Source organism: Xenopus laevis, chromosome 8L, assembly GCF_017654675.1.
Source record: "Xenopus laevis strain J_2021 chromosome 8L, Xenopus_laevis_v10.1, whole genome shotgun sequence".
Lineage (NCBI taxonomy): Eukaryota > Metazoa > Chordata > Amphibia > Anura > Pipidae > Xenopus > Xenopus laevis.
Window position 1 is genome coordinate 114127490 of NC_054385.1, and position 24085 is coordinate 114151574.

Below are 24085 nucleotides of genomic sequence, written 5' to 3' on the forward strand. Positions count from 1 at the left end.
GTTGCTTGACAAAGGGACGTACCCCAAAATGTTGCACTTGTGCATTAAACATTTTGCAAGGTTGTACCCTGCAATCGCAGTCTTATGTGCCAGTGTGCTTTTTCTCTGGGTGTATTAGGAGGTTGCCGTAGCCTCTGTCACTGGGCACCAAGCTTCTTTAGTTAAAACTTTTACGGGTGTGCCAGAGATCTCCAACTTCAAGTCAGTAAGAAAGATAAGGGGCATTCCTGTCTTGTACACTCACCCAACAAAAACTCCCCATATAGAGATTTTACATATAGCCACATGTTAAATGGACAGCAACACAGCCAGTTACAGAATACTTCAACTTTAAACACAGCTCTAAAGTTTTATTGAATTGTTAAGCCACTCACATTTCAGAGGCTAAATAAGTTAGTACGGTGTTAAAGTCCAGCAATGATGCTGAGCTCTCACACCTCATAACACAGAATTGAATTTGAGTGTTGTCAGCAGTCGAAGTCATTCTGACGAATGGACACATTGCTCAAAACACTAAAAGCTGGGTATAAAGTGCCCATAACATTTTTTGGCCAACAGCTCTTTGTCACTACTTGGCACTCAAATACATTAGGGCCGATTTACTAAATATTGCAAAATAGGGGAAGACCTGGATTCCCAGCAGTTAAATATTTTTTAATATATTTAATCGTCAGGACTGTTGGCCAAAACATAAGGGCACTTTACACAAGAGCAAGAGCAAGAAGAAGCTTGCATATTGTCTACATTTTGATTTCTCTCCTGCTTTAAATTATGGGATGTTATAACCACTTTCTGGAGCTTAATTTCAGAACCTAGGAAGCTCGCAGCATCAATTTCAACATTTATTAAACATCCATTAAACATTCATTAGCAGAATTAGTTTAGAAATAGTTTATTGACATCAAATTTACACATGCTGAAATATACAGAAAAATGAAACATTAGCAATCGGTATTAATCTTTACAAGCAGATTTCAGTCTACTGTAACAATGTGAAATATCTGCTTGTCTAACTGATCTACCCTAACCCAACCCCTATAAACACTTATTTACTATATTAGCAGATGGATTCCATTCTGGATCCCACACAAATCAGGTGCGTCCCCTTAAAACCTCTTCAGATTCAGTCACCATTGTGGAATATCCCTTTAATCAAACGCCTCTTCTTCAGTTTGCAGACTCTGTGGAGATGATACCATAAGTATTGGATTTGGCAAGAAAAGCATAGACCTTACTCAGTAAACTTTCTATCCATTGATTACACCAAAAATGTAACTTATGAGTTTGACTTAAAGGAGAATAAAAGGTAGAATAAAAGGAGAATAAAATGTATTAAAAGAGGCAAAGAAGATGGTGATGAGGAGCTTTTGTAGAAATACCCCAGGCCGATGCAGTTTTTTAAATAAATAGGAGCATTCGCCCAGGTTCTCAAGTAAGAAATTATTATCCCTAAGGGTGCCTAACATTTTGGCACCCCCCAGTGATTATATATCAACTCTTCAGCATGGGGGATTTATTTGTTTTTGTTTTATTAGACCCGCATGCAATGGTTTCTCCTGTTTGATGCAACTTGCAATTATTAAATGTAACTGAGTTGATGGAAGTTTTTGGGTGTTACTGGTACTTTACAAAAACTTCTGTACAAAATACACATATTAATCGAAAACTGTAATAATTGGTAATCGGCTCTTCAGGATAGGATTCATTTATTTAGACCTGCCTGCAATGGTTTCTCCTGTTTGATGTAACGTGTATTAGGCAGCCTATGATGAAACAATTTAAACATGGGGTTTGTGAACAAACATATGCCTAAACCAGGAATGTGGAAGCGGCATTCTATGGGTGGACTGCATTACCTGCCTAGTCTGCTCATACTAAAGGCTTTAGATAAAATGTGTGCCCCTCCCATACCTGCATATGGAATCCTGTATAGCCTGCCATAGCACAAGCAGTAGGTATTGGCATGTTTGCCTTAGCTTTCAGCTTTTTGGTCACTAAAGCCTTGCCATCTCCAGCGCAGGTATAGTAACTGGGATGGAGATCAGGTATAGGAAATGGGGGGATGCAGTGCCGGTAGAGGAACTGGGATGGAATGCGGGTATAGTAACTGAGATGGAGTGCAGATATAGGAAATTGGGGGATGCAGTGCAGGTACAGTAACTGGGATGGAGTGCAGATATAGAAAATGGGGGGGTGCACTGCAGGTATAATAACTGGGATGCAGTGCAGGTATAGTAACTGGGATGGACTGCAGGTATAGTAACTACGATAAAGTGCAGGTATTGGAAATGGGTGGAAGCAGTGCAAGTAAAGTAACTGAGATGAAGCGCAGGTATAGGAAATGGGGGGTGCATTTCAGGTATAGGAAGTGGGATGGTGTGCAGGTATAGGAAATGGGGGGATGCAGCACAGGAATAGTAACTGACATGAAGTGCAGGTATAGTAACTGGGATTCTGTGAAGGTATAGTTACTGAGATGGAGTGCAAGTATAGTAACTGAGATGGAGTGCAGGTATAGTAACTGAGATGGAGTGCAGGTATAGTAACTGAGATGGAGTGCAGGTATAGTAACTGAGATGGAGTGCATGCATAGTTACTGAGATGGAGTGCAGGTATAGTAACTGAGATGGAGTGCAGGTATAGTAACTGAGATGGAGTGCAGGTATAGTAACTGAGAAGGAGTGCAGGTATAGTAACTGAGATGGAGTGCATGCATAGTTACTGAGATGGAGTGCAGGTATAGTAACTGAGATGGAGTGCAGGTATAGTAACTGAGATGGAGTGCAGGTATAGTAACTGAGATGGAGTGCAGGTATAGTAACTGAGATGGAGTGCAGGTATAGTAACTGAGATGGAGTGCAGGTATAGTAACTGAGATGGAGTGCAGGTATAGTAACTGAGATGGAGTGCAGGTATAGTAACTGAGATGGAGTGCAGGTATAGTAACTGAGATAGAGTGCAGGTATAGGAAATGGGGGGATGTATTGCAAGTATAGGAACTGGGACATAAGTGGCAATGAGGGGCAGAATTGTAGCAATGACATGACCAGATGAGTTATAAAAACCCAAAATACTCACTTAAAGTGTATGAAGCCTGGAACCCTTTCATTTGAACAGAAATATCACTGCTAAACACCAAGAGCATGGATCTGCCGCTGGAAACCTGTTTTGCAACACTGGAATTCCCACATGCACGTTTCAGGATTGGAGAGGTGGTCTTGTATCCGTCATAAATAATCAGGCTGTCAAACATGCACCGGAGCCCATATTCCAGGTCAATGTCATTAATTGATAGTACAATCTGTAAAGGTGCAATAAATGATTTTATTATACACATAATTCATTCTGACAGCCATTCATATTTTTATTTCAAGATGCCGTGTTACTGGCTTTATACGAGCATTTTTTGTGGATTCATAGATAAGACAGCTAGATAGACAAAAATAGTAAAGGACATAGGTCGATTGACTGACATGGAATGAAAGAGAGAGAGAAATAGAGATAGATACAGACAAAAAGAGAGAGAAATAAAGCATATAGATGGATATTTGCTTCCATTATAGTCACCTTGGATCCTACAGGGGCATAAATAGACCAAGTGCAGGTGGTTGATGGTGGATACTCAGCAGGATATCCAGGAGAACTGAAGTTATTTGACTGGCTGATGTAGGTTCCTCCACAGCTTACTAAACAAAATGCAACATTTATGATTCATAAAATAAGAATTACCTAGAATATATCAGTTGCCTAGTTTCCAGATGTTTTTTGACAATAAATATATATATAATCTACAGTCTGGTAATTTCCCTATGAGACCAGACTGTAAATGATATCCTTATAAACGGCGCGTTCTGATGTCAGAACGCTCTGTTAATTACAGGGGTCTCCGGCCGCCGAATTTGACACCGCACATCTGAATTTAACACCGCCGCGTTGAAATCGAATGCCGGCATGCCCGAATTGGATGACGGCGACCAGAATTGGACGCCGACCTCTCCACCCCCCTCCCGACATTTCACACAAAATGTAGATTGTAATGCATAATGTACCCCCTACCGAAATTTATAAAGATATTAGAAGTCACCTCGGAGTTATGTGCCTCGTGCTTTTATATGGTCACATAACTCCTCGGTGACATATCTTTATAAATTACAGTAGGGGGTACATTATCCACTATATAATACACAAAAGCCATGAATATCTTGTAAATTATATCCTTATAAACAGTGAGTAGTGATGTCATCAGTTATAAACGGTGAGTAGTGATGTAATTTCTGTCACATGACTCACTAAAATTTGTGTATTATAATTAATAAAGTACCCCCAGTTGTAAAATATGAGGATATTATAAGTTACCTCGGAGTTCCATGACCTGTATAAAAACACTCGGCCTTCGGCCTCGTGTTTTTATATGGTCATGAAACGCCTCGGTAACTTATAATATCCTTATATTTTACAAGAGGGGGTACTTTATTCACTATATAAAACGATATAAAACACACAAGTCATGTATATCCTGTAGATTATATCCTTATAAACTGTGCTTAGTGATGTCATCGGTTATAATCAGAGCATAGTGATGTCATTTATGTCACATGATTTACTGAAACTTGTGTATTATAATAAAAAATATGAGGTTATTAGAAGTCACCTTGGAGTTCCATGACCTGTATGAAAAAACACTCCACCTTCTTCCTCGTGATTTTATATGGTCATGGAACTCCTCAATTTGAGGTGGCCATAGACGCAACAATTACGATCTTTCCTGCAAAAGATATTTCCAAGAAAGATCGTTAGTTTCAATACACACATGTAGAGCTGAATGCTCAGATATACAGGGAGAAACAATAGAATTCAACCTGTATCTGACGATTCAGTGCCGATGTTCGGGTGCCTTCAAAGGTGCCCAACCAAAATCAAAAAAGTCTTCTGCCAATATTGGCCGGCTCATCTCCAACCATACACATACCAAGTATTGTACGAAAATGTGTTTTGTGCAATAATATCGTTGCGTTTATGGCCACCTTTAAATCAATTATTTAGCCAAAATAATGACTTTTGTAACTAATGCCACCTGCTGGTCAGTTCCTGTAACTGTACAATGGCCAGCAGATGGCACAAGTACATTAAAGGGATACTGTCATGGGAAAAACATTTTTTTTCAAAATGAATCAGTTAATAGTGCTGCTCCAGCAGAATTCTGCACTGAAATCCATTTCTCAAAAGAGCAAACAGATTTTTTTATATTCAGTTTTGAAATTTGACATGGGGCTAGACATATTGTCAATTTCCCAGCTGCCCCAAGTCATGTGACTTTTTTTTTTTTCCCATGACAGTATCCCTTTAAGGGCAAAGCCAGACGTGGCATTTTAAAAAAGCTCCGCCAGGCGCATAAACTGCACTACCACTGAAACTAATTGAAAACGCACTATGGCAATTCACACAGGGAGCTTGCAAGCCGAAATCCGCCACAGGACACCAGTATTGGCGTTTTTCAGCAGAAACGCCAATACGTCTAGAAACTACCAAATCAAAAGTCTCTACGGGATCTGCATGTTTGAAACCAAAAATACACAGTGTATTTTAAATATGGCGTCCAAATTCTCCATGAGAACAATGAAAAGTGCATGTTGGGAAAAGAAACCTACGTGCTGAAAAACGCATGTTGACGGTTACGTGTGGTTTCAGTGGCGTATTTACGACTGGCGTTTCTAAAAACGCAACGTAAAAACGATATGTCTGGCCTTGCCCTATGCATATAGGGTGGGGATGCATTGTGGCAGCTGCAGCCCTAGAAACACCATGATTGCCCAACTGACACTATTTTTGCCAAATATTAAAATATTAAAATATTTGCCAGGTACTAAATACTACTATCTTTGGAGATAACATATACATAGGCACTTTTGTTTTTCATCCAATAGCAGTATGTGTGTTTGCCCCTTTAATACAGTAACTCAGAGGTACCTGTGCTGTATGTAGCCTTGAAGCCAGACAGTTTTTGGCCTGCATTGGTGACAAACTCCAAAAGCATCAGGTTAGATGTAGATATTATTGGAGGCAAAAGTGGGGACCCACAAGCCTTGTCCAGCAGCACCGGATCAGATCTTGTGGCGCCGTCGTAAATCTTCACATAATTAGAAACACAGTTCTGAGAGTCCTGGAGATTGAACTCCATGAACTGGACTGCGACCTGGGAAAAAATATTTAATAATTTGTATAGAGGTATATTTCCCATATGCTTTGTTCACATATGTAGGTTATATATAAACTTAAAATGTTGAACCGGATGGACGTAAGTCTTTTTTTCAACCAAACTTACTATTTTACTATGTCACATATTGCACTCAGTGTTATGGATGCATTCTGCTGTTCTGATTGGCCACTGCTTGGTTTTATCTCCGGACATTTAAAAGTTGACTGCATACAATATTTTCGAACTCTGTTGAAGAATTGCTGGTATTATCTGCCAAAGAATCTATATTGTTCAGTTACAGCACTTTGCATTACCTGCTTGGATGGGATCCGGATCAGCCAGACACAGTTTACATTATTGGGGTACGCAGAGGAATAATAGGGAGAAAAGAGAGTCCCATTGGTATCAGAGAGCAATGTACTGCAGATATCTGATGAGAGGCAAATACAGAGGCAATCATTTATACAGTTTAAGAATAAGATTAACACTCTGGGGTGGCGTCTCTTGGTCATTGAGCAAGTCCTAGCTTGTTCAGGTAGAACTGGGGAAGGAGAACAGCAGGGATCGCATAGTACTGGGGGAGAAGAACAGTAGGGTGGTGGGGGTGTTAGTTGGGTAACAGTAAGAACTCCTTTTGTGCAGAAAAGGACTTCTCAGATGGGCAGGACCCAACTATCTTGGTATATATTAGTACTAATGACATAATTAATGATTAAGGAAAAATCTTCCTTTTAGCAGCACTGAAGAGTTGGGTGGAGGGGAGAATGTAGATGTATCCTCTATTCTACTGTAAAATATCAGCCATTGAGGACCAAATATACATATATATATATATGTATATATATATATATATATATATATATATATATATATATATATATATATATATATATATATATATATATATATATTACAGGCTATTCACAGCAATTTAGAGATTAAGAAGGTTATGATCATGTCTTAGACATTGCATTTTTCTCACCACATTTATAGAACTTGTTTATTTTAGCGATATCCAGGTTGGTCAGACCATCTCTCTGTCCGATTGGAATATTAGGGTCTGGCTTGGTAATTAAGGTAGGTAGTTGGGGTGAAATAGAAAAAGCATTCCTAGAGGTAAAAAAAAAAGATTATTTAGCATTGATTTGACTTTAATTCATTTTTCATTCAAGTTAAAAGGAGAAGGAAAGCTACAGAGGCGTTTTATTGCCAGTAGATTAGCCACAATAGTGCAAGCTAAAATGCTATATTTTGTGGAATGTTTTACCATACCTGAGTGAAAAGCTCTAGAAGCTCTCTGTCTGTTAAGTATAGCAGCTGCCCTATTAGCTCGGTGTGAAATCACTTCCTGCCTTAGTCTCTGCTCGCTTATAGCTCTGGGCTCAGATTACAGCAGACGAGGGGGGAGATGAGCAAACTGAGCATGCTCACGCCCGGGGCAAGGAGGTTTAAGCTGAAAACAGGAATTCTGATACAGAAGCCCATGTGTACACAATAGAAGGAAAGAAATGCTGTGTTTCTTTTGACAGAGGACTCAGAGCAGCATTACTTTGAGGTTTTACTGGTATATTTATTCCCAAAGATGAAGAAATCAGTGCACCTGGACCTCATAATCTACAGTTTGTGGTGAGCATTTAGACACTGATTCCTGTTCCCCTATGTGTTGTTTTGTATTAATCTTTGCCAAGTCAACAGTTTATTGATTTGTGGGTAGGTTTAACCATGCGACCCTTTACTCAGAAAAACAAATCAAGAAAAAATCCTTGAACCGAGAGGATTGAGCCATGTATGGCCAGCTTTACAAGGGGTGGCACAACAATCTCATAGGCTCATTCAATCTGGGGACACAGAAAAATATGGTTGGTTGAATTTCCCAATTGATAATATCTAGTATTGTAGTGTGTCTTTTTTACTTTATTACTGTTCTTTAGGGATGCACCGAATCCACTATTTTGGATTCGGCCGAACCCCCGAATCCTTCAGGAAGGATTCGGCCGAATACCGAACCGAATCCGAACCCTAATTTGCAAATTAGGGGTGGAAGGGGAAAACATTTTTTACTTCCTTGTTTTGTGACAAAAAGTTACGTGATTTCCCTCTCTGTCCCTAATTTGCATATGCAAATTAGGATTCGGGTTTGGTTCGGCTGGACAGAGGGATTCGGCCAAATCCGAATCCTGCTGAAAAAGGCTGAATCCCGAACCGAATCCTGGATTCGTTGCATCCCTACTGTTCTTGTACTGATGGGGGTTCAACAAAGACCCCTAAATATTAGATTAATAGAACTGAATTAAAACACCCATATGGTAAGCATGGTAAAGTTATTGGTTAAGAAATGAACTAAAGATGAACACAAATTCTGTAATGTGGTATGAAAGTTACAAAACTCTTGCATACTAACCTGCCATAATGCATCACTGATTTATAGTCATAAGGGAGTCCCAGATTGTCTGTGACCTCTATAGCAAAGTTGTCCACCGCATCTTAACGAAGAAACAAACATGTGAGCAATGTGACATAGATACAGTCATAGCCAATCAGTAATAAGAAGAAAGAATATGGTCAGATTTAACAGTTTGAAAGGTATCGTTGTGGATTTTAATATTATGCACCCTGGTTTTATATAAAGGTGTATTATCTTTATTGCAGAACATTTGCTACCAGTCAAGCAACCCATCAGCAGATAGCATTTATTGGCCAGTTGTTTGAATACAAACACCTGATTGTTGCCATGGGTTACTAGACCTGGTCAAACTTTTCACCTTTTATTTACATTAACCATGAAGTGCCCCTATCTATGGAGACAACAACTGATGGATAACAGTAACATGGATGCAATTCCATTATTACTCATGGCAACAAGTGGATCATAATTAACAAGGTCCTTTTGAAAGAGAAACTTTAGGACCAAGCCACCCCCCCCCCCCCCCCCGTGCAGGTACTTCAGTCTTTACAACTACAGTAGCATTACACGAGTGCCTCTCTAGGACAGCTAACATTAGACTGGAGTTTGCAAATTGATATTCAAAGGGAATATAAAGCTAAATAGAAAATTAATCAAAACTTACTGAGAGTGCTTCTGAGCACTTTTGCAAGTTACATACAGTACATTTTCTATTTTAAGTTGTTTCTGAGATATTAGCAGTTTTACAGGCTTTAAGCTCAGGAGCTCTCTGTCAGGTTACTAAACCTAGGGGAAAGTTTGTTAAATGTATTACATCAACCCTACAATCTCTCTTGCCTTTTAACAGCACACACATGAGAACCAGTTGAAAGATCACCTGGTGCAATATTTTTCATTACAACGTCCACATATTGATCCCGATCAGATCTAACGTGCTCGTGCACAAATCCCAGGGCGTGATTAATCTCATGCTGAATAATTCCTTTAGACATGCAGCTTCGATTTGACAAAGACACTTCCTGAATGCCGCCAGCCCTTCCAATGTAGGACCAACATCTAGAACCGTCAGGAAACAGAGGTATATTAATATGTGACCCAATTGAATATTTTTCAAGACCACATGTCTAGTTTTTGGAGTATATAGATGATATAGTGAAAAATGCCTTATTACATGTCTATTCTCATTTGTCCGGGTCATGATATACAATATCTAGTAGAATTAAGTCTATTAGTGGTGACAAGTTTTCAAGAAAAACTCTAAGGGGCAGATTTATTAAAGCGCACCTATCACAGCCAAAATCAAACACATATTAACAATCTGATCAGTACAACCTAAACACGTTTAATCAAACTACATAAATATTTTTTTGAAAAAAACTGCAGGTTTTAAAAAATACCTTACTTTGCCAAATGGATTCTTTCACTGAGGGAGGCCATACTGTGACTATAACATAGACTATAATATGCAAATTTCAGGAGCATGATCAGATTGTAACACTGCTTTGAGTATTCTACCCAGAATGCCTTGTTTTAGTAAACGCCTCCACTAGAAGTATCAGGAGATTTCCCTATTTTGTCCCTGCTGGTGATGTTATTATGTCAAGTGACCCATTTAAAGATATTAATAGCCTTCCTGACATTCAAGTTTTTTTTCGGAGAAAAAACTCTATTTGAGTTTAGTCTAATTCGATCCGAATTCAATTCCAGTTTTCGGGTCGGAAATATTAATTCGCGTTTTAGAAGTTTTTTCTTCGATAACCTTCAAGTTGTGAGTATATTCTAACTTATTAAAAAAAAATTCACATAAATTCGACCTTTGATAAATCTGCCCCTAAATGTCAAGTTGATTTAATTCTACTAGATGCCGTATTACATTCATATTTAACGTCTTACCTAGACAAAAGGGCACAGGTACGTCAGCAAGTGCAATTTTGAGTGCAATCACCATGGTTTTTTTTCTCACAATGCAGCGTTTTCCCAGCATCATTGAGGTTGTAAAGTGCATCTACTGCCACACCTACCGCACATTGCATCTGATCAACCAGAATTAATGCATCTGTGCATGCATTTCAGCACAAATTGGGCTCAGTTACGCTGACTATTTTTGCAGTCTGTCGGATGTCATTTCTGGTGTATGGCGTGTGAATGAAGTGTACGCTGATTCTTTAGTCACAACTGAGCTGTGGCGCCTGAAGAAGGGCGCTAAGGGAACTGATGAAGGCCACTAGGGGAACCCTGGCACTACCTAGTCTACTGTACTAGTCTACTGTTTGATAGAACATTTCTGATTGGTTGCTATAGGTTTCCTATAATAGGAAATTATATTGCCTAGATTTTACCTATATGATTATAAATCCGTCTATTGATTATGAAAAGCCATTGGGTAGATCCCCAGCTACTAAATGTAAAAGACATAAGACTGACATGTTAAGTGCCATAAGGGACAACTAAAGCCCAATAAAGAGAAATATACACTGTACACACATGGCTGATTCAAGGTAACACGGGATAAACACCCCATTCCTCCCATTCTTCCAGAACCAGCTTGTACACCACTCATATCTTGCATTGTGCTCAGTGATTGACACTGTATAAAGGAGAGAAGGATACTGTATCTTACCCATTTCCATTATTTATATTGATGGCATTCTTCTCATTGGTCCTAGGCACAAAATCCACGCAAGTCAGCGTTTCATACTCCTGCATAGCCGCAGTTATCAGGGCGAGATGGCGACTATCTATAAACAGAAAATAAAGGATTCTAAGGAAAAAAAATATGTTTTGGCAGCATTTCAAATCTACTTTTGAAATAAAAATAAGTGGCGAGAAATATAAAACACTTACTGTAATCAGATGACACAACATAAGGAACAGAGACTCTGCCATTATAGGACGTGTCCCACTTGCAATTATTACATTTTGAGGTGCTGCGTCCGACGTGTACGGCAATGTCTCCCTGGTGCAAGATTTGTGCAATGCCTGAAACCACAATGAAAATAATCACATGCAACACAGTCGTTTGAACATTTTATATGGAACACAGAACAGTGGACAGCACCGGTCTATGGGATTTCTCAGACAAAACTCACCTGAAGAGCAGACACTGAAAGCACATTTACATTTTTTTTCATTATCTTACCTTTATTGGATGCTAAGATTTTGGTGACAATATCTTCTTCATCAGTTGGTTCATTTGTTTCTGGATGATCATCTGTTTGTTAAAAGAAACAAATACATGATAACACATTCTAATCTATTAAATCTGAGATTATCTCCTAAACAAACAGATACGACTGTGATTTTTTTTATTAAAAGTTTCAATGGATGTTCATACATGTAAACTTCTCCCCATGTGACATTTACTGCACCCTTAATTAAACAGACCCCTACTATCCAGAGATTCAAAATCCCTCCTAAACTGGAGACTAATCAAATCCTCTCAGTTTTTCACGCTTATTTATTATTACATTTTCCCAAAAATTTGGTTTGCAGGAAGAAAAGAAAAAAAAACTATTTTTTAATTTTTTTTCAGATTTTTTCATTCGATTGGCAGGATTTTTTTCGGATTGTCCCCTCCGAAAACTTCGGGATATTGCACGAAACCCAGTGCACATCAAAAAACATTGGGACTTTTGGGACTTCTCCCATTAACTTATATGCAACCTCAACAGCTCTGAGATGCCAGATTTTCTGATTTGGACTTTTCCTCCCTGGGATTTAATAAATTCCAGAAAATTTCAGATTTTTTAAAAGTCCAATTTTTATAAAAAAAAAACACAAAGTTTTGTGATTTTTGCATTCAGAATTCAGTAAATAACCCCCTAAAAGAATGGGCTGAATTGCTAGTCTGTAGTGATGGGCGAATTTATTCGCCAGGCGCAAATTTGCAGCAAATTTGCCCGTTTCGACGTCGGCGAATAAATTTGAGAATTCGTAGCGAAAATTTGCTGGAAGGCCCATTTAGACGCTGGCAACAATAAACGGACGCCCCTTGACTTTAATGGGCGCCGGCGTCAACTTTGATGCCAGTGGGCATTTTGACGCTGGCGAATTGTTGCCGGTGTCAAAATCCCCATTTCACGAATTTTTCACCAGTTTCACAAATTTCGCAGGAAATTCGCGAAATTCATGTCGAATTGAAACGGGACAAATTCGCCCATCACTACTAGTCTGATATTGGAACTTGGCTATTGAGAAGCAGAGCCGCCATCAGGGGGGCAGGGGAGTGTTGTCCCAGGCCCAGAAGGTTTTAGGCCTTAAGGGGGGCAGTTTACTTTTAGTGAGTTGCCAACTCGAAAGGGAGGGTGGGAGCACAGGTGGCTGCAACTTATGTCCAGTAATTGCATTCTCTTCCCTTATTGGTCACTGAAGTTTAAGTCCTGGCTGAGCTGCTCAGTGATTGGATAGCTGAGGTTTTAACTTCCCCTCCCGCTCATCCAATCCCCATGTAGCCTTTCCTGGGACTTAGTAAGTTTGGTTAGTTAGTGAGTTAGAATGCAAGAAATTTAATTAAAAGCTGTGTACATAAGCCACATGAATGTCTTCTATTTTCAGAATACTATATTATTGTCTTAAGATAGGCTTATTGACCTTTGGTCTTTTTTTCTTTTTGGTTGCTTTTGCACCCATGAGACCCAAAAAGTTTGTATGTATGGCACTAGCTTCTGTGCAGACCTGATCATCCAGACTATCATCTAATTGTGCAGATTTAGATCATTTTAGCAATATATAAATAACAGGCAATAATATGTGCATAGGTCAATTGCACAATGGTTGAAGCCCCAGGTTTATTGCTTTGATTTTTATCTTACCTTCATTAGATGTAATGTTTTTGGTGGCAATATCATTATCAGTTGGTTTAGTTGCTTCTGGATGATCATCGGTTAGTTTAAAGAAGCAAATACATAATTATTATTTTGTCTGATGACATATTCTAACCTATTAAATCTGAGATTATCTCCTAAGAAAACTGTGATTTTTAATCAAAGTTTTAGTGGAACTTCATACAGGTAAACTTCTTTCCTATGTGGCATCTATTACGCATTTGATAAGACAGGCTCCTACTATCCGGATATTCAAAATTCCTCCTAAATGGAGGTACATACTTCTTAAAGAATGTGCTGGATTGCTAGTCTGATATTGGAACTTGGCTACTGAGGAGTAGGGTTTGGGTGAACAACTGAAAGAAAAAAACAAACAAACCAAAAAAAAAAAAAGAAAGTTTATGGAGAGATGGATAAATGGGGTCCAAAATCCATTCTTAATGCAATAAATGCAATTAAAGTTTGTGTATTGCATGAGCCATATGCATATCTTCTATTTTCAGAAGGCTTTTTTATTACATTTGTTTATTAAAAAAGAGCTTATTGACTCCTTTGGCCTTTTTTCTGTTTGGTTGGTCTTGCACTGGTGAGATCCAAAAAGTTTGGATTTATGGTACTAGCTTCTGTTCAGATCTGCTCATTCAGACCATCATCTAATTGTGCAGATTTAGATTCTTCGGGCAATATATAAATGTACACAGGTCAACTGCACAATGTCCAGATGTTGTGGAGGTTAATTGCTTGGATTTTATTTTTTCATTTACCTTCATTGTGTGTGATGTTTTTGGTGACCATTTCAGCATCAGTTGATTCATTTGTTTTTGGAAGGTTATCTGTTACTTGAAAGAAACAAATACATAATTATTATTTTGTCTGATGTTATATTCTAACCTATTAAATCTGAGATTATCTCCTAAGAAAACACATAAAATTGTGGTTTCTTTTTTTATTCTGTCTTTTTTTTTTATTATGTCTCATGTTCATATTTTGAGGCTCCAGGTGAATTGATTGGGTTTTTTTTATCTTACCTTTATTGGATTTAATGATTTTGGTGAGCATATCAACATCAGTTGGTTCATTTGTTTCTGGATGATTATCTGTTAAAGAAACAAATACATGATTATTATTTCATTTTATGTCCAGATTTTAAGGCCCCAGTTATATATGCTATATAAATACATGTTAATAATAATAATAATAATTGCTTGGGGTTTTTTTTATCTTCCCTTCATTGGATGTAATGGTTTTGGTGACTATATCAACATCAGTTGGTTCATTTGTTTCTGGATGGTTATCTGTTACTTTAAAGAAACAAATACATGATTAGTATTTTGTCTGATGGATTTTTCTAACCTGTTATCTCTTAAAGGAAAATGTTACCCCCAAATTGTATATTTAAGCAACAGATAGTTTATATCAAATTAAGTGGCATATTAAATTATTATTATCAAACTGGAATGTATATTTAAGTAAATAATAAACATTTCATGATGGTCGGTGTGCTGCCTCAGAGATCACCTGACCAGAAATACTACAACTGTAACAGGAAGAAGTGTGGAAGCAAAAGACAGAACTCTGTCTGTTAATTGGCTCATGTGACCTAACAAGTATGGCTTGTTTGGTATGTTTGTGTGTACAGTGAATCCTACGATCCCAGGGGGTGGCCCTTATTTTTTTAAATGGCAATTTTCTATTTATGATTAACCAATTAACAAAAAAAGTATATTATTATGAAAATGGTTTATTTACATGAAGCAGGATTTTACATATGAGCTGTTTTATGCAATAGAGACCTACATTGTTAGGGGGGGGGTATTTTTTCACTTTAAGCAAACACATTAAACTGTGATTTATCTTTTTATTCAAGGTTTTAGTGGAACTTCATACAAGTAAACTTCTTTCCTTTGTGGCATCTACTGCACCATTGATATGACAGGCCCCTACTAAACAGAAATTCAAAAACCCCTCTTACCATGAGAATTTTTCAGCAACAATAAATTGGTCAGGGTGATCGTCATTTTGGCCCCATACACAGGCCAATATTCTGCCAGTTCTGGAAGGAGCTGCCAAGTCATTAGGAAATATTGGTATGTGTATGGCCATAACAAACAAGGGAAAGTTGTGCTCACCACTATTTTTTAAAACCATTAGGCGGGGGTGCAATGAGGCTGTGACCACAAAATACATTTAGACAAATACAAGAGTCCTCTGCACTCAACCCATTATCAATATATTTAAGACAGAGATACTTTGTGCATACTGCTATTGAAAAATGCCTTACCCTTTAAACAAAACATGGATTGTTTGTCCATATATTGCAATATATTTAAGCTGGCCAACTACGTCAAAGTCTGATTCATTAAGAATTCTATTGCTTCATTATACATTTTACAAAGGGACTTAGTTTTACCTGCAACTTACTAGCTGCTTTCAAAGTAAAACTCCCAAACTTGGCTGCCCTTTTATTAGACACCAGTGGGATCAACTGACTATAGCTGGGAAGGGTGGGAGCTACAACATGGAGCTGGTCACTGCTCCTGTACAACTATAACAAACAAGGGAAAGTTGTGCTCACCACTATTTTTTAAAACCATTAGGCGGGGGTGCAATGAGGCTGTGACCACAAAATACATATAGACAAATGAATCAGATGAAAATTAAGCGTAGGACTGGCCAGATATGGGATGACTTTGACGTAGTTGGCCAGCTTAAATATATTGCAATATATGGACAAACAATCCCTGTGTTGTTTAAAGGGTAAGGCATTTTTCAGTAGCAGTATGCACAAAATGTCTGTGTCTTAAATATATTGATAATGGGTTGAGTGCAGAGGAATCTTGTATTTGTCTATATGTGTATGGCCAACTTTAGATTTGTCATCCCAGAAATTACTCCAATCATGAGGATTTAGATTCTAATGCTAAAGCATTCAGTTCATATAAAACCTAAACAGGGAGATGCAGTAACTACAATAAATATTAAATTCACTATGCTTACCACTCTCCAGAGGCTTTACTAACGTCTGCAAAAAGAAGATTCGGCTATTAGTGGATGAATACAAGAAGCAGTATGTCAGTTCATATATAGTGAATAAAGTACCCCCTCTTGTAAAATATAAGGATATTATAAGTTACCGAGGAGTTTCATGACCATATAAAAACACGAGGCCGAAGGCCGAGTGTTTTTATACAGGTCATGGAACTCCGAGGTAACTTATAATATCGTCATATTTTACAACTGGGGGTACTTTATTAATTATAATACACAAATTTTAGTGAGTCATGTGACAGAAAATACATCACTACTCACCGTTTATAACTGATGACATCACTACTCACCGTTTATAAGGATATAATTTACAAGATATTCATGGCTTTTGTGTATTATAAATGTATAATTGATACATTTTCATCCATAAATAATGATTTTAAGTGATTATTTGCATATGTAAAAATATAGACTACAGTATATCGCAGGGCACCATAACGTATTAAATTAGATTTAACTGTAATCTGGTTGTCAGGGTCACTGACCCAGTGAATCAAAAAGACTTACTGATTGTGAGGTTACATTTTCTATCCAGTCCAGGCTGACACTTGACCCTAACAACCAGACAGCAGTAAAACATCCAGTTAGACAGCTAGGAAAGGATCCTGTTAAAGGATCCTGTTATAATTATTGGACATTCCCACCAAATATGAACAAAAGAACCTATGTTTCCACATTGTCTCCAACAAGCATTCATTGTGGTATTAGGGTATATTGTGTGAAGTTTAGTGGGAACCATATGCCATCTGTGCATTACTTTAATACTGGTTTCTAGTAGCCTCACGGATTGCGTAGAAGTGGTGAATAAGAGAAAGGCGTTATTCCAGTCAATATAGTCTATTGTAGAAGACAATTCTGTTTCCCATTTTAAGTGGTGCGAGTCTGGGTTTTGAGAGTTAGCATCGATCAAAATCATGTAATATTGCGAAATCCGAGTTTGTTGCTGCAATCGTTTCGTTAATTGTGATTGTAACGGGGAGACAGTTTTAATCTTGGCAATGTCATGAGATTTTAAGTAACTACTAAATTGCAGATATAAAAAAGAGGTGGTTTTAGGTAAGTTGAACTTCGCTTGTAATTGATTGAAAGACTGAAGCGTCGTCTGATAAAAAAGGTCTTCAAATTTTGTTAACCCCGCTTTAATCCAAGGTGACACATTGAATTGTGGAATGATGTATTGAAATGCAGCTATAGGGAATAACGGATGTAACCCTATTTTAAGGTTATCAGAATATTGGATTATATCCCAAACTTTAAAATAAATATATGTAGTAGGACAATTTTTAGCCTGTTTTGGCCGAATTCTAGGGTGCGACCAAATTAAATAAGAAGTACGTCCAGACGGGTAGTTAGAAATGTCTATTTCCTGTTGCACCCACTGGGGAGGATTAATAGTATCTAGTAATCGCTGTAGAAAATTCAGACGAGTAGCTTGATAGTATTTTTTTATCTGTGGGAGGCCCAATCCCCCTTTTGTTTTATGCTTTGATAGTAGCTTTGCTGACGTCCTTCGTTTAGATTTTTTCCAGAGAAACTTTAAAAATAGGGCTTGGATAGAGTGAAAAAATTTGTTAGGTAGTGGTATGGGGATGGTGCGTAACAAATAAAGAATCTTTGGAAATAAATGAGTCTTAATAGCTGCAATTCTACCTAGCCAAGAAATATCTTTATACATCCACCCTTCAGTATACTTATGGAAAGTAGTTATTAATGGAAGAAAGTTTTGTTTATATAGTTCCTTGGTGGACATAGCCAATTTAATACCAAGATATTTTATTGACGTTTGTTGCCAATCAAACCGAAAGGAAATTTTCAAATTAGCTAAAGTCTTATTGTCAAGCCAGATAGGTAAGGCCTCTGTTTTAATAGTATTAATTCTGTAATACGAGACTCTGGAAAATTGGGAAAGATTATCAAAGAGTGCTGGGAGGGATTTCTCCGGGTCAGACAAGGATAAGATAACATTGTTGGCAAACAGTGAGATCTTATAAAACTGAGAGCCAATTGTATAACCTGAAATTAAAGGGTTAGACCAAATAGATTCTGCCAAGGGTTCCATTATTAAAGCAAAAATTAAAGGGGATTAAGGGCAGCCCTGTCTAGTACCATTAGTTAATTTGAAGTATGGGGAATAATAACCATTGGCACAAATCCTAGCTGATGTGTTTCTATAAAGTACTAAAATATTGTCTAAAGCAGGACCAGTAAAACCAAATTTGATAAGAACTTCTTTAAGAAATGACCAGGCATCCCTGTCAAATGCTTTTTCAGCATCCAATGAAAGCAGGAGACAGGGTTTTTTAAAAGTATTAGCATGAAGGGCAATATTAATCAACTTCCTTGTATTGTCTGGGGCCTCCCTAGTTGACACGAAGCCAACTTGATCGTTATTGACTAATAATTTAATAATGGGATAAAGTCTAATTGCTATAATTTTAGAATATATTTTGATATCAGAATTAAGTAATGATATAGGGCGATAATTTGTTACTAAGTTTGGGTCTTTCTCGGCCTTTGGTATGGTGACTATGGTTGCTTGGAATAGTTCTTCCCTCTGTGTATCTTGAGTAGAAAAATTATTAAAAAGGGGAACTAAAATTGAGGAGATATTCTGAGCCATTGATCGATAAAAATGATTGGAGAATCCATCCGGTCCTGGTGCCTTTTTCAGTTTAAGCATTTTGACAGTTGCTAAAGTTTCTTCAGTTGTAATTGGTTGCGACAATAGATTAAGGTGGCCTTCCGACAATTTTGGTGGGTTTAAAGGGGATAAAAAATTGTGTCGGTTGGTCAGTTTTCTTGTCTTTACTAAGATTATATAATTTTGAGAAATAATTTTCAAATTCACCTGCTATTTGGAGAGGATTTGTGAGAGTTTTTCCCTCAGGTGTTTTAATTTGAAAGATTCTATTGTTAGCTCTGGCTTCCCTCAATTTGGTTGACAACAAATGTCCAGCTTTATTATCCTGCGCATAATATCTTTGCTTAAGCATAGTACAATGAAATGTTATTTTTTCTAATTGAATCAGATTGATTTGTTGCTTTAGAGAGTTAACCTTTTGGGAGCATTCCGCGGTTGGGTCTTTTTTTAATTTGTCCATCTCTGTCACTAATTGTAAGTTCAGATCTAGTAAAGTTTTGGCTCTTTTCTTATTTAAATTAGAAGTTAAAGCTATAATATGACCTCTTAGGAAAGCCTTATAGGTACACCACAGTGTGTCAGGTTTAATATCAGGTGTAGTATTCTATAGGATTTCTATAAATTCATTGGTGAGCTTGATTAGATGTTCAATATGCTCTTTTTTTAGATAGAATAGAATTATTTAACTTCCACGAAAGAGGTAATGGGGGTCCAGAATTTACTTTTAGTACCAAACCAACCGGGGCATGATCAGACCAAGGAACCACTCCGATATAAGTTTTCTTTACCAACTGTAATAAGAATTTATCTAGCAGGATTAGATCAATACGTGAGTGAGACAAATGAGCTTGTGAAAAAAAATTAAAGTCACGTTCTGCTGGATGCCATGCCCTCCAGGAATCATATAAATCATATATTTTCAGTTAATGTTGAAAGGATCTAGACAGGTTTACTATGTTACGCATGGATAATCCCGTTAGTACCGGTGCTTTATCCAAATAAGGGTCCAAAACCATATTAAAGTCACCCACTATTATAAGATGTGTTTTTTCGTTCTCATTTGTTTGGAGGCGTCCTAATGTTTTATTAAGAAATTTAGCCTGGTGCGCATTTGGTGCATAAAGATTGATTAGAGTATATTTTTTTGACGCCAGTTCAAAACGAAGAATAATATATAGTCCCCGATTATCCGTTTTGCAATTAACAATATTGATTTGCAATGTGTTTTTAATTAAGATAGCCACCCCATTCTTTTTAACAGGTGCATTCGCATAAAAAACTTCCTTAAAGTATGGATTTTTTAATAGAGGTGGAGATCCAGTTTTAAAATGTGTCTCTTGCAAGCATAGTATATCAATTTTAGCTTCTCTAGCCCAGTTTAGTACAGTTTTCCGTTTCACTGGATTGTTTAGTCCTTTAACATTCACCGAAACCACATGTAAATACATATTTATACATTGATTCATCAACTCTTATAGCTGGCATATGTAACATTCCAAAAATAGTAGAGAAAAAAAAAATAAGCTCGGTACCATAATTGAAATAGACAGTAGCTAAAAGTGTAATTAACAGCAGAAAAGAAAAGTAAGAAAAGTATAAAACTACAAAACAAGAAAACAATTGTAAAACCAGAAATACCCATAGGCAGCTAGTAGAGCTTGTGTGGGTAATATGTGCAGTCAAACCCGAACTGCAAAAAGAAGCTGCACTATCCAGCCAGTGGGGGACCATAGCCAAAAAAGTCACACCATCAAAAATGGAAGAGAAAAACATATATATACTTGATAGAAGCATATATAAAGAAAACAATTCCCAGATGAACTGAAATTCAAATATCAACATTTATAAATTTCAATTTTGAATAGAGAAGCCCTCCTCAATCTTTAAGATGTATTATCACGTTGGGCCAGCTTTCCTTTTCTTGGGGAAACCGATGAACAATCTAACGAATGTTTTTTTTGGGATCTTTGGAGGTGCAACTTCCATAGCTGTGTCAATCATTCCCCAATTTGTTAGGGCAGATTTTGTGTCTTCAGGGGTTAAGAAAGAAAATTGTGTGCAGTTCCTTAATATAATTAGGCAGACAGGAAAACCCCACTTGTATGGGATACCTTGTTTCCTTAGGATCTCCGTTGTAGGAGCAAATTCTCTCCTGCGTAATAAAGTGTGAGCTGATAAGTATAAACATGGAGGTTTCTGTACTGTTCGGGAATCTGAGCAGTGGCTCTAAAGGCATGTAGAAGCAAGTCTTTGGTAGTGAAAAAGTGAATCCTTGCGATTGTATCTCTCGGTGTATCAAGTGGGAGATTCCGTGGTTTAGGGATCCTGTGGATCCTATCCACTTCTAACTTAGAAGGGTCTATTTGGGGTAGAAGGGTTGCCAGCATTGTATGAAAATATTCGCCCAAACCACTTGTTGTAATTGCTTCAGGAATGCCTTATTCAGGAATAAGCCATTTAAAATGCCAAGATTGGCCTATTATTTTGCTCACCCATGGGGTTTTTAAGTCACATGTAAATGTCAACACCTGCTATAGCTACCCATTTAAACAGATTAGGGGCTAATGAAAACAGAAAACACTGAAGCAAAGTCTGAATGTATATATATATGTAAGTCTGTTTCTCCATGTGTGCGTAAAAAAATACAAAAATGTAAATAGGTCAACTGTCTGGTGCTCATGAGATCAAAATACTGAGGCAAAATGGACAGAATGCAGTACTGAGCCAAATGGACAGCTCCCCAAAGGTATTTTATTATAACAAGAGTATAACAAGAGACTGATGATCCCATAAATAATGAGACGTTCAATTTAATGCAGCAACACTTTAGCCCCGGATGTGTGTCTGAAGAAGGTCAGGACTGAAACGTTGCAGCAATAAACCTACACATTTTGCCTGTAGCCTGTCTACTATATTTAAAAAATATACCATCCCCTGGGGGTGCTCTCCATGGGTCTTTATACATCAGACACAAAGAATTATAGAAAAAATTTATCTCTTACTTACAGTTAGGGGTAATCTTGTGGTATACATCACTAGGCCGAATATAATGTAACTGTAGACCCCCCAGTCCATCCTTAGTGAACTCGGTATTTGCTTCAGTTCTTCAACAGCTGAAGGATTTATCTAATCTCATATATGCTGTTTTAGCCCTCTCTTTGCCTTATATTAAAGGATGGTTCTATACATTGACCAATCAGTGCTAAGGAGAAGGTTTATTGCAGTAGAAAGTCAGGTAGAGCTGGTAGGGCAGTTTATTACTACATGGGTTCCATAAAGACACCTGTTTTCTCTTTTGTTGCTAATGACAGACAACATTCCTCTGGACATTCCGTTAACATGACATCATTTAGGCACCAGACAAAATTATCAAAATTACATTAGGCCTTTGAAGTTATGGGAGGCTTTTTTTTTTTTTACAATTAATTTAGTTCCCTCCTGTTGCCCTCCTTACCCCCACTGCCCTCTTACCCCTGCTACTCCCGCTGCCCTACTCCTTGGAGCACAAGGAAAAAAGAAATCTTTGCTAATGGTTTTCTACTTGTGCAAGTGTAAGATAATGCTTTCAATCTATCCTCTGATCTTACTGGCATGTATGAAGTTAATAGCATTCTCATTGGACATTTTCAGTGATGTTACTGGCATGTGTGGAGTTAATGGAGTACTTACTGGACATGTTTCAGTGATCTTACTTGCATGTCTGAAATTGATGGATTGCATGTGTTGGCATGTCTGGGGTTTATATCCTCATTATTAATTGTGTATAGTTAGTATATTGGCTTTTTGGGTTGTGTTGTATTTAAGGGTGATTTCAAAAAAGTAGGGGTGATTTCAAAAATGGTTTCTTATGTTGGCCAACCATTTGGCTCTTTGTTCAGGTCCCACCAAGGCCTTAAACTAGTGATGTGCGGGTCACGGGCTTACCCGCAGGTCGGGCGGGTTCAGGCCGACCCCTGGACAAAATGTGCCTGCTCTCCCCGCCCGTTACCTAGTACTGCCGGCTTCCGGCACTGAAATTTATAGACTTCCGCCTGCCCCGCCCTTTTTGTGATGTCGCTGCGGGGCAGGGCGGGCGCGGGTCTATAAATAAAGGGGAGCAGTGGGCCCGGGTCGGATGCGGGTAGGGAGCGGGCGGGTTAGGGTCGGGTGCGGGTCGACAAATTCTTGACCCGCACATCACTACCTTAAATGGCCTTGCAGGAAGCAAAACCTCTGAAGTTTCCTTCACATTGTAAATTTGAGGTGGGAAAACATATGTGCCACACAGTAGCCCAAAATATCCCCTGCAAGCTTTCCCACTGGTGATTTACAATAATGTGTGTTGGAAACTTTAGACATTTTGTCCCCTTTTATTAAATATGGGTTTAAAGTAACCGCTTAAAATAAATATGACTAGAAATGCTGTATTTCATATACTAAACTTAAAATGCTAGCCTAAAGGTTCAGTTTCTCTTTATTAATGGTAATGATCGAGGCCTTCAAAGTTGTCACAGGAGCTCAACATCTTAGGAGTGTCGGTGGCTCTGCACATGCTCAGTGGGCTCTGGGCAGCTGTTGAAAAGCTAAGCTTAGGGGTCATTGCAAATCATCAAGCAGAAAATTAGGTTTGTCAATTATAGAAGCTGAGTCTACATGGTTGATTATTAAAGTCTGATAAAGTCTGGTCTCTGAAAAGCCATGTAATAAGAATCTTCATTAATCAACCTTGTATAGTGATATTTATATTCTTTGCATATATGCGGCATATTTTGAGTCAGTCTCTAAGCTCAGGTAACTGACAGCAGCCCAGAGCATATGCTGTAAATCAGAAGAAAAGAAGATTGGGAGCTACTGGAGACATCTACAGAGGCACAGGTCCTTAAAAGGAAAACTATACTTCCGAACAATGTAGGTTTCTATAAAAAGATATTGCATAAACAAGATCATATGTAAAACCCTGCTTCATGTACATAAACCATCATAATATATATTTT

General features: G+C 37.8%; 1 protein-coding gene across 1 annotated transcript; it reads right to left on the reverse strand.

Moving 5' to 3' along the window:
- Positions 1 to 323: 323 nt before the first annotated feature.
- tll2l.L (tolloid like 2 like [provisional] L homeolog) lies at positions 324 to 22239 on the reverse strand. Its single transcript, NM_001127766.1, is given in 15 exon segments — positions 324 to 1181; positions 3079 to 3301; positions 3568 to 3686; positions 5968 to 6193; positions 6511 to 6626; positions 7179 to 7306; positions 8598 to 8679; positions 9478 to 9656; positions 11221 to 11338; positions 11445 to 11579; positions 11740 to 11811; positions 14188 to 14262; positions 14452 to 14520; positions 16421 to 16445; positions 22119 to 22239. Coding segments are annotated over 15 exon segments (1650 nt in total). The 5' UTR covers positions 22188 to 22239; the 3' UTR covers positions 324 to 1167.
- Positions 22240 to 24085: the final 1846 nt, after the last annotated feature.